Here is a 10989-nt window from a genome sequence, read left to right as displayed (position 1 = left end):
ACCGACACAGGACTCTGTATCCTTATCATTCAACTGAAACACATGCTGGTTAGTTTTCAGCCTATAAACTCCTGGATTATTATTTTTTTAAAACATCTACAAACAACTCTAAGAGACCTGTTCTCTCTGCAGAAAAGCTGATGTACTGTAGAGTATTATGGTGCAACAGAAGAGCGGACCAGGCTCTGTCATTTAAAAATACTGTATTTTATTTACTTCAGAAAACCTAAGGGTAAATGAGTAGAGTGTCACCAGTGATGAACCCACACAAAATCTATGAGACATGAGATCTTCACAACCATATTACACAAAAACCCCATGAAGAAGTGAGACTTGTTTGGATGCTTTTATCTGGGCACAATGAAAACCCCTAAAGCAACAGCTTTCATAGAAATAGCTTTCTTCTTAGTGGAAGCAGGAGGCAACTAACATCCAGATTAGTAGCATTCCCTTGCCAGAGTTATCACCCACATAAGAAAGCTAGGATATTTATTGATTGTACCAACACATCACTGCTAGTAAACTTGCTCTCACAATACTGTTTCAACCACATCTTTGATAATACTATACAACCAATCTGTTTTCCAACACCCAGCAGTATCTGGCCTGAGGATACACCCCACCATGTGCATGGTTTCCTGTAAAGAAAGAGATCTGTGAGTTGCTCATTTGAGCCAACAGCATCATGCCGACCTGGCTCAGCTGGCTGAGCTGAACTCCATGGGAGCTATCGTGGTGGTCTCTCCAGTACTGCACAATACAAGAAGCATGGCCTAAAGTAACATCCACCTACAACACACTAGTAGATAGTTTCAGATTCAGTACTATGTACAATTTACTCTTACTTAGTATACTAAGGAGCTGTGGTATTTCTTCTGAGACTTGTTATTTGACTGAAGATTATTGAATCTTTCTGTCCACTGGGCTGCAGAGGGATGCTGCACTCTGGCTATACCATCAGGTTAAGAAACTTCAACAACCTGCCTCAGTTCTTCAAACAGGGGTGTGAGCTCCTTCTCTAAACTTACAATCAGCCCTGGAAAGAGAAGAGACAGAACATCCCATCAGATGACGTAACTGAGAAACCTTTCTCCAAATCCTACAGCTCCCTCCCCGCTGCATGTCACAGCCAGAGTCTTCCACAATGTGAAATGTTTCACTGGAGCTGCTCATGCTCCACAAGAACAGTGGGCAGCACCCCCAGCACCAACAGGGGCACACCCCATGCAGCACAGCTCTCCCCCATACTGCTGCGTGCCTCTACTATTGCTTTACTGCTTCCCACAGCCACTGAGGCCCAGGCAGCTGTGCAAAAATTAAATCCCTTTTGCTTGCACTCATTAGCAAATGCCCTCATGAGCAAGGCCAGGTGCTTTTCTGAAGCATTTCCCCACCGCACAGAACTGGGTGGATAGAGCCACATGTGTGTAACCTGGAACTGACAGACCAAATAACTGGTACGTACAGTACAGTCATTGCTGATGCAGTGAATGCTCCCACACAGCAAGGGTGAGGTTAATCACAGGAGAAGTATGCTTTAACAAAATCACAACTTCAGCAAGTCACCTGAAATCTTGACTTTTTGTTCATGCCTTTCCCCTTCTCTCCTTGACAAATAAGCTGACAGAATTCATAGCAGGAGCAAAGTTTATATACCCTGATATAAATTTGGGTAATTTATTTTCAATTAAACACCTAGGCCTTAAAATACTACAATATTTAAAATACACATGAAGACATACCAGTATTGGCATTGCTGCTAGCAATGAAACTTACTACCAAAGGTAAGCGATTGAACTGCACCACCTGCAAGGAAAGAGAACAGCATTCAGCCAGCAGCCTATGTTGGACGTCACAGCTCTGCCACAGAAATTCCTTCTGAAACAGCCTCCTCAGTTTAAAGGACAGGCAGGAGCAAGAGCCACAAGGCTGGCTTTTCAGTGTACCTATTCAGTAAGATTCACGATTAAAAACACCATCGTTTTCTGAACGTGCAGTAATTGGGAATTTGCAGCATGCACTGCTCATACAGCTTTCAGAATCTGTTATGAAGGCTTTATGTTCTGTTTTACAAACATTATCTGTTCATAATTAGTGACACTTAAGTAAGTACCTGCAATCTACTTCATCACTGATCTTGTTGCCACTATGACTTGGAGATAAGAAAGCTTTGGATATTTTTTTTTTCTTTGTACACAAACTGATTATTTGTGTCCTCAAATCCATCATCAACTAAGTTTCTCCTGCTTCTCAAGTTCTAGTGGCCTTGAGATCCTTTTATTGTGACTGTGGTGAGTGTGCACAGCATCAGTATGTTGCTTTGATTGTCCTGATGCAAGTAGCTTACTGTTGTGCTCAAGATCCCAGCTCCCTATTACTGAAGAAAAGAGACTGCTCATCACCTGTGGAGAGCATGATCTCCATAGTGCACACTGCAGTGTTTGCAGCTGAGATTTCTGGCAGATAACACCACAGAGCACAGGAGGGAGGGAAATGCCAGGCTTTCTAGGTACAGTACTCTGTACTGTGGTGTCAGTTTTTAATTAACTTTTAACAAAGACCACGCTCTCCACTATACTGTGTGTAAACTCACCCATTCACCCATTTATTTTCCAGAGCTAGATACTGCAGGCTGAATGGTTGGCCAATTTACCTCAGTCACAATAAAAGGTTCTCAGGATCACTAGAACTTGAGAAGCAGGAGAAACTTAGTTGATGATGGATTTGAGGACACAAATAACCAGTTTGTGTACAAAAAAAAATATCCAAAACTTTCTTACCTCAAAGTAGCAGCAAGATTAGTGATGAAATAGGTTGCACACACTTATTTAAGTGTCACTAATTATAAACAGATATTGTTTGTAAAACAAAACATAAAGCCTTCATAACAGATTCTGAAACCTACATGAGCAGCACCTGCTGCAAATTCCCCAATTACATGTTCAGAAAACCACCATTTTCAACCAGTAAATCTCAGTTTTGAGAAATGTAAGAGAAGCTTAACAAACTGCAAAAGTTTAGTTTAGCCATTTAAGCAGTGTGAGAAATAAAACACGAACAGTACAATAGCTGCCAAGTGAGAATCTAGCAGAATTTAAACAACCTTCTCTCCCTTGCTCGATGTAATGTAGGAATATAGCTCAGGTCACAGAGAACAAATCACACTGAGGTTACTCACCTGGTACGTATTGTAATAGCAGATGATACTTTTGTTTTTAGAAAGCCCTAGTTTACTGCCCTGATCTGTGGCAAGGGCAAAGGTGGATAGAAAACCAGGTCGCAGTGCATGTTCTGGAGCATTATCATTGGCAACTGGAACAAAACAAGAAAGATCTTATCTTTACATGGTATAACCTCCGAGAGCATCACAAATCCCTGTCCAGCTTAGTGCCCTGCCAAAACCAGATCTGCTGTTGAGGAACACATAACACTTCTTACATGCTTCTGCAACGAGTGCTGGACAGTTCTTCATGAGTGGTACAATATTTAATATTTTGTACTCAATCAGTGCTGATTACACCAGCATCCTTCCTAGCATACCTAAGAAGCAGTCTTTTCCATTAGGATGCACAGCCTGTGCTAATGCCACTTTCATTTTGTGTCCCTCGCCGTTTGTGCTGATTCCAGCCTTCAAATTGATTACTGGCACATGGTCACTTGAATGACAACAAGTGAAGATGTGCAAGTTCTGCTAGGTATTTAAATACTTCGGGACATTAAAAAGCAAACTAAATTAGACAACGTGTAATAGTTGGATGTGCATTGCTTCTGAACAAAGACCAGCTCTCTAGTACTTTGTATCAATCAGCCTGCGAATGACTTAGAAGATACAAGGACCTTACAGCACTCCAACCCTTTTCACAGGGGAAGACTTCCATGGCCTACAATTATTGAGGACACAAACAAAAGGATAAACTTAGAGGTACATAAGCAACCACTGAATTTGAAGTAAGAGTCAAGCTTAATTCTTCAGGTTTGGATATTCAGGGCTTGAGCATAACCAGAGAAGATTCTGCCGTACTTCTCCACCCCCTGCTGTTCAGTCAGGATATCGGTTGCAGGGCACACAAGAAGCTGAAGTTACCTTTGATAACAGGCACACCATCTCTATCTGAGACTACAATAGCATGAAGACCTTCAACGCTGCAAAAAAAAAAAAATAATGAAGAGGAGATGTGATTTTAAAAACTGAGTAATTAGTAGCAAAGATTTTTTTTTCCTGAACAAATGCACAAGGAAGGGGAAAACAGAGAAAACTAATGCCTTTGCTAATTTAGTATTTCACTGAAAGCGATTTGTTCTGTTCAGTATGAGTGGTCTCTTGAAGCAGTAAAGAGAAATAAAAAATAAAACTACGGGCACGAAACTTTCGGCTTCAGAAGGAGGCCAGATATTACCAATTAAATTTCGTTAATCAAGCAAAAGCTCGAGTACGCTGCCCTCGCTGAAGGGACACCGGTGTCACCGCACCTGCACGTTACCGCAGACCGGAGCCCTTCCAGGCGGCAGTTCCCGCAGGGAATTCCCAAGGACGCGGGAAGGCAGCCACGCGGGACGCTCCCGGCACAGGCGGGCACAGCTCGTCCCCGAAGGAGCCCCCGGAAGGCTACAGGGCCGCCCGCAGCGCGGGCTGCTTCCCCCTCGGGTGGGCAACAACGAGAGCAGCGCGCCGGGCCACCCCCCGGGCCCCGCCGCCCCCCGGCCCCGGGCTCCGCCGCGGCGGGGGCAGTGCCCAGGTCCCGCCGCACCACTCACCTCGGCAGCTTCTTGTACAGAAACCTCTTCAGGTCCTGGGGGCAGAGACAGGCGGCGCGTTACCGGCTGCCACGGAGGGCGGGCGGAGGGGGCTGCCTGCGCCCCGCTCCCCCGCCCCACCAGGCCCCGGCCCGCCCGCCCCCCGTCCGGCTACGCCCCGGAGCTCCCCCCACATCCCCGCGGCCTCCGCCCGCCGCGGGGCCGCACTTACGTCGGCCATGGCTGGGGCCTCCCAGCGCCAGCGCCGCCGCCGCCGCCTCCGCCGGCCTGCGAGACGAGAGGGCGCCCGGTCACCCGCGATGCGGCGGGAGCGGCCCCCGCCTCCGAAGAGGGCAGCGGCAGCGCTTCGCTCCCTCCCCGAGGCCCAGCCGCCTCCCCCCGCCGCACCACCACGGTAGAGACCTCCCCCACCCGCCCCGGGAAGGGACGGCGGTCGGGCCGAACCACCACCGCACCGGCGAGGGGGTGTGGGGGTGTGTGTGTGTGCTACCCTACCCGCCCCGCCCTACCTGTCCGTGCGGCCGGCTCGCCCTGCGCTGCCACCGCCCAGGGCGCCCACCCGCACGGGCCCGCCGCAGCCGCCGCTTCCCCTTTAAGCCTCTATCACATGACGGCGCGCCACCCCCCGAACCCGGAAGCGCTGCACCGCCGCCGCCCCGCCCTGCCCGCGCTGCATTGGTCCTGCTGCCCACGCCCAGGCATGCGCCCGAGCGGCCGCCGGCAGCGCTCGGCGGGGCGGGGCGGGGCGGGGCCGGGAGGGGCGGGGGCTGCGTGTGGCACCGCCCGGTTCGCGGGGCGGCGCCGCGCTCGTTCCAGGCGCCGGGCTGCGGTGCGGGGCCCGCCACGCGCTGTGCGCCCGCTCGGCGTCAGGGGCTCTGCGGACAGCCGCGGGCTCGGAACGAGCTCCTACTGCAAACAGCGGCGGCGGGACCCGGCCTGTCTCCGCCAGGCTCACGGAGCGCACCGCGGGGGCTGCTGCGAGGGTCCCCGCCCCGCTGGGTGGAAAACGCGGGTCGGTGGCAGAAGCGGGGCTCGGCTCCGGGGTGGGCCGGTGCTCTCTGGTGACCCCGCGCCGCTCCCACAGCGGAGGCTTTGGCTGAGGAGCCCGTGTGGGGCGCTGCTGGCAACGGCAGCACGCGCTTGGAGGGGAAAACCCACCAAACCCACAGCGTTTGAGTCAGAGCAACAGCAACAGCAGCGCCCGTCTGTGCGCAGCGCGGGTGCGCCCCGTTGTCCCGCAGCGATGCCCGTGTCCCGCACTTGCGGACGTGGCCCCCCGAGCCACGGAGCTGCAGGTGAAGAAATAAAACTCACCCAGCTCGTACCAGCAGCGGAACAACGGGAACTGTCTGTTCAAAGCGTTGTGTCAGAATCCAGGTCCCTACTGGTAGATCCAACAAAACCTCCTACAACCCCGCTCAGCCTGTAACGGTTTTGGGTTTTTTTTTCTCTCTTAAAAAACCAGAGCCGCTGCGTCCCCGAGCACTGTAGATACCCAGAAGTTTTGCTTAGATGCAATACTGGCACTTAAAATAATAAAACCTGATGCTCACCTGAAAATTGCAAATGTTCCTGAATGTGCAGGTCTGGTGAAGTTTTAAACAACCCGAAAGAATGAGGGAAGCCAGTTTTTTGCAAGTGACAGAGGAAAAGCTCATCCAAAAGGACAGATTTATTTCAGTATTAAGAGTCCGTATCTCCTTCTTGATCCAAGCCATGCAGACGCAGCAGTTTTGATAAGGACTTGGCTGCAACAGAGAGGTACCTAAAGAGATCCCCATAAAATCCTCATGTATAAGCTTCTGGTAGTATTTTGAAAATGCTACCCGGGACAACCTTGGTTCATTCATTTATTAGAAATTTCCCTACCATATGCTGAAAATGTTTTAAAATGCAACTGGCTTTTTATAATTTGTAGGCATGATGCTCAATGATTGATTTTACTTGTTTCCCTGTCACATTGAGCACGAATGAAAGCTATGCAGAAGCATCTGTGACATGGCTCCTGTATTCCTAATATTAATGGGAGTTTTGTCTCCTGTTCCGGTGTGTCCTGGTTTTGGCTGGGGTAGGATTAATTTTCTCCCTAGTAGCTGGTACAATCCTGCGTTTTGGATCTAGTATGAGAACAACGATAACACACTGAAGTTTTAGTTGTTGCTAAGGGGTGCTTACCCTAAATCAAGGACTCTTCAGTCTCTCACGCTCTGCCAGGGAGGAGGTGCACAAGGAGCCAGGAGGGAGCAGAGCCAGGACAGCTGACCTGAGGTAGCCAAAGGGCTATTCCATACCATGGAATGTCATGCTCAGTGTATAAACTTGGGGGAGCTGGACAGGGGGCACTGGTCGCTGCTTGGGGACTGGCTGGGCATCAGCGGGTGGTGAGCAGTTGTGTTGTGCATCACTTGTCCTTCTGGTGTTTTATTTCTGTCTCTCTTTTTGTTGTCTCCCTTTTCATTACAATTATTACATTTTATTTTATTTTAATTATTAAACTGTTCTCTCAACCCACGGGATTTACCTTTTTTCCAGTTCTCCCCCCCCCATCCCACCAGGGGCTGGGGGGAGCAAGTGAGCGGCTGTGTAGTACTTAAGTTTCTGGCTGGGGTTAAACCACGATGCAATGACAGCCTTTCTATACACAGAACAAACCAGTACTGTTGGGAAAAGTATATCCTACACGAAGGGTAACATTGTAACTAAACATTGTATTCTAATATTATTTATTTTTAAAAATCTGGGGAAATCTGATGCTCAGACTTAGGTCCTGCCAGACTGAGAAGTCTCACAATTATCCTGGAGAAGTATGAGCAGGGTAAGTTTATAATAGCATACTGCTTTCCTGTATTTATTACATTTGTACTGTTTGCTCCCTGAAGTATCTTAAACATATGCCAAATACGGCACAAAATTTTACCTTTGTTACATGGTCTCTTTTCTCCAGGCTCCACCCAGTGGTTTGCAAAGGAACACGGGGAAAGCAAGGCAGCGAGATCAGTGGGGCTTGCAAGATTACAATGAATTGTTAGCAGATAAGGGCCACAGCACCAGGGCTTCTGACTGCCAGTCGCCAGGAGTCCTTACAACCAAGATTCCTCTGGTAAAACTGACTGCACTCTGTTAACCCAGTTTAGACAACTGGGAAGCTAGTACTTTTTAAAGTTACAGCTTCAGGAATTTGTATATTAACTGATTTTTTTACAAGAACAAAATGTTTGCTTTTACTATTACATTTTCTTTCTGCTCTCTTCGACAGACCTACAAGAAGAAAGAGTAACAACTGTTTAGGGGATGAATGAAATTTATGGAACAAACAACCATGTTTGTTTTAAAAAACATATTCTTGCCCTCCCATTTTAATCCTTTTACAGCATTCATTACAAAATTATATTAAAAATGTATATAATTTAAAGTTGTCTCTGCAGCCTATTTAAATGCACCTGTATACATTTCAGTGCTATAATGCTCTACCTTTTCTGGGAAACTTGTAACAGAATCAAGACTGTTTAAAAAAAGTAAAAAACCCAAATTTAATCTTGTTTTACCTTAACAGTTAGAGAACTTGTTGGGAAATGTTCATCAGATGTTCATCAGATATGAACACTGAATTCACCTGTGACTCAGGATGCTCCATAACTAGAACATATACTGATGTTGTATTTCAGCAGATGCAAATCATCTCCCTTTTTCATTATGCTATGTCAGAGAGTCATGCCAAGATTTTTCACTTTTTGCAGGACTTTCCTGCTTGTCCTTTTAGAGCAGAAATCAAGAACTCATGCTTAGGTTGTGTTTAATTCTAGATTAAATACAGATGACTAAAAAAATAATTAAAAAAAAACAGGAGTTAACTCTAGGTAGCTAGAAAAGTTGAGATATTTTTAGTCAGGCTGTTCAAAAACAGTTTTGGTTTTCCCTTTTCTTTCCAGTATTTCATTTTAATGAGAACTTAATCTTCTGAAGAAAGGCCATCTGAAAAGATTCAAGTACTTCACCCTCTTCAATAAGCATCTTGCTCATAAGGAAATTTGTTCTGACCTTTCCATCAGATTCCTTCAACAAAACCAGGAAAGATGACATTTCTGAAGAAAAAACCTTCAGACTTGAGAAAAAAGTAACAATCATGAGGACAGAAACACCCACTTGGAATATTAAAAGAATGTTTGCAGGCTGTATTTAGAGCAGGTTAATCTTTACGCTGTAGGAAATAAGAGCATCCTTATGCATACTGCTGCATAAGTGTGCAAGTATTTAATCTGTTAAATGCTAAGTAGCATTTTTCCACTAGTATAAACATATTGTTTCCTTCTTTGAAAATGACAATTGCATAGATAATCCAATGAAACACAGCAGCTTAGGTCTCACTTTTAAACTGCTGGGATGTGTGTGTTGCCATAGGACACATCCACTGCATTACCCATTTTGCTGAAGCACTGACAGCAATCTAACCCACCTAACACAGCTCAAGATCCATCCGTTTACCTGCTTCTCAGCTGCAGCAGAAGTAACTGCAGGACAGACATAACCCACCCAATTACTGTAAGCAGCTTTGCTAAGACCATCTCTTCACTCTGACTTCACTGTTCTGACATTTGACAAATGTGTTATATATCCTTTTTCCTCTTAACTAAAAGATCACCTGCAAGCTCAGACTCATTTGTGAACGGGAAGGCCCGAGTACTTGTTAAAGCCTTTAGAACAATTTTCTTCTATTAAGAAGACACAGGAGTACCAATATGTACTTTTGATAGTTTGTTTTCATTACTGTAATTACAATACATTCTGGACAGTTACAAAATCCAGAGAATCATGTTTTCTCCATAAATCTCTGTTGCAAACTTCAAACATTTGGGTGCCTTCCATTACTTTTGCACACTTTGACTATTATCTTAGTAAGGACATCCAGTACAGCAACCCTTTTGTTTGTTTGGTTGGTTTGTTTTGTTTCAGCAGCTTTTAGTTCTGCTTTGTGCCTCAGGCTTTGAAGTCCACCTTGAATGCTGGTTTAGCTGCTTAATTAAAAGTCTGCAGCTAGTCTCTCTCATGTTACACTAGTTCATTAGAGGACATTTCCAGTGGGACAGTTTAGAAAAGGTATATATGCAAAATTATTTCTGGGTCACTTAGAGCAATAGCATTCAGCATATCTCTAAAGTCAAATCTTGCTCTAGATCAGAAGGAGTTCCAATGAAGTCGAATGTTAAACTTTCAAATTAGGAGAATTAGTCTCCACATAAAGTGATAGCATTGTTAAAAGACAGCAATTTTCTCAAACAAAAAATACTGCCCTTATTACTAGCAGCTGGCATTCTCAAATACAAGAAACATTCTCCTGCATAACACTGTTAAAAATGTAAAAACATCAGCTACTGAACCTGAAAACATTTTCAACATGCTTTTGATAAACTTAGCTGCCTCCAAACACCTCTCTGCAACAGCAGGTGTTGCTACACAGTTTCCACGTACAGGCCACTGAGTTACATCATCTTGTATGTAAGAGCCAAATGGTAGGTTTGCTCATTTCTAGGAAGTCAGTCCAGCAACACTCTGGTCCAGAAAAATGCATACCCTACCTCTTCTGCCCTGGGACAAGTGATATGGCTCTGACCACAGGAGTATACTGCAAACTAGCAAAGCATTTAAATAGTTGGCAAAAGTGTCAAAAGGCACATAGCTTGTCCTTAACAATATTTCCGTTCCACTTGCAGTGCCCATTGAGGAATCAGTGTTGGGACCTAGCTTGAAGTGAAAAAATAGTAAGAAAATAGAAGCCTGCCAGGAAAAGAAATTAGGTTGCCTTTTTTTTTTTTTGTCATGCTTTAAGATTTTTACTGTTGCATGTTTTCCTCTACCTTTCCAATGAAAATTAAGGAAGCTATGGATGCATGTTAACCATATATATGGACTTACTACTACTGGAATACCAAGTGGTAGAGCTTCTGTAAACTGTTGCAAGTACCAAAAGCAATGCTTATAATGGTCTGTACAGCATTTGCAAAGATTTACTCTGAAAAGAGATTAATTCTTGGTTTTCTCAGCAATGCTTATAAATGCTAAAAAACTACAACAGTTAACTGGTGCTCTATTCTAGATCAATATACCCCAACAGATATTTAGGAATATATGCCATTATATTTAAAAATACCAAGTTCCCCTAAGCTGGTAAACCTAGAAGAATTCACATAGAGTTAAGAGATAAAATATTAAAAATTCTTGTTTCAACTCCACACACTT

The 10989-nt window shown here is 45.3% G+C and overlaps 1 protein-coding gene and 1 long non-coding RNA gene across 2 annotated transcripts; one reads left to right on the top strand and one right to left on the bottom strand.

Annotated features, from left to right (window-relative positions):
- Positions 1–90: 90 nt before the first annotated feature.
- Positions 91–5382, bottom strand: LAMTOR3 (late endosomal/lysosomal adaptor, MAPK and MTOR activator 3). Its single transcript, XM_040598800.1, has 7 exons — positions 5265–5382; positions 4967–5022; positions 4756–4790; positions 4085–4143; positions 3179–3312; positions 1743–1806; positions 91–1036 (listed from the first exon to the last, which is right to left on the bottom strand). The coding sequence occupies exons 2-7, from the start codon at positions 4973–4975 to the stop codon at positions 963–965; spliced, it is 375 nt and encodes a 124-aa protein (XP_040454734.1). The 5' UTR covers positions 4976–5022; positions 5265–5382; the 3' UTR covers positions 91–962.
- LOC121090355 lies at positions 5030–9570 on the top strand. The gene is made up of 4 exons (XR_005828529.1): positions 5030–5149; positions 7514–7570; positions 7700–7855; positions 8012–9570. It is a non-coding gene; the product is annotated as an uncharacterized LOC121090355 (long non-coding RNA).
- The last annotated feature ends 1419 nt before the right edge of the window (positions 9571–10989 follow it).

The sequence above is a fragment of the Falco naumanni genome, chromosome 1 (genome assembly GCF_017639655.2).
Source record: "Falco naumanni isolate bFalNau1 chromosome 1, bFalNau1.pat, whole genome shotgun sequence".
Classification (NCBI taxonomy): domain Eukaryota; kingdom Metazoa; phylum Chordata; class Aves; order Falconiformes; family Falconidae; genus Falco; species Falco naumanni.
This window is presented reverse-complemented; position numbering and strand designations above follow the sequence as displayed.

Coding starts and splice junctions, on each gene's coding strand:
- LAMTOR3 (XM_040598800.1), bottom strand. Junction 1,807..3,178: donor GCTATTACAATACGTACCAG/GTGAGTAACCTC, acceptor CTTTCCTTGCAG/GTGGTGCAGTTCAATCGCTT. Junction 1,037..1,742: donor TAGCAGCAATGCCAATACTG/GTATGTCTTCAT, acceptor TTCTCTTTCCAG/GGCTGATTGTAAGTTTAGAG.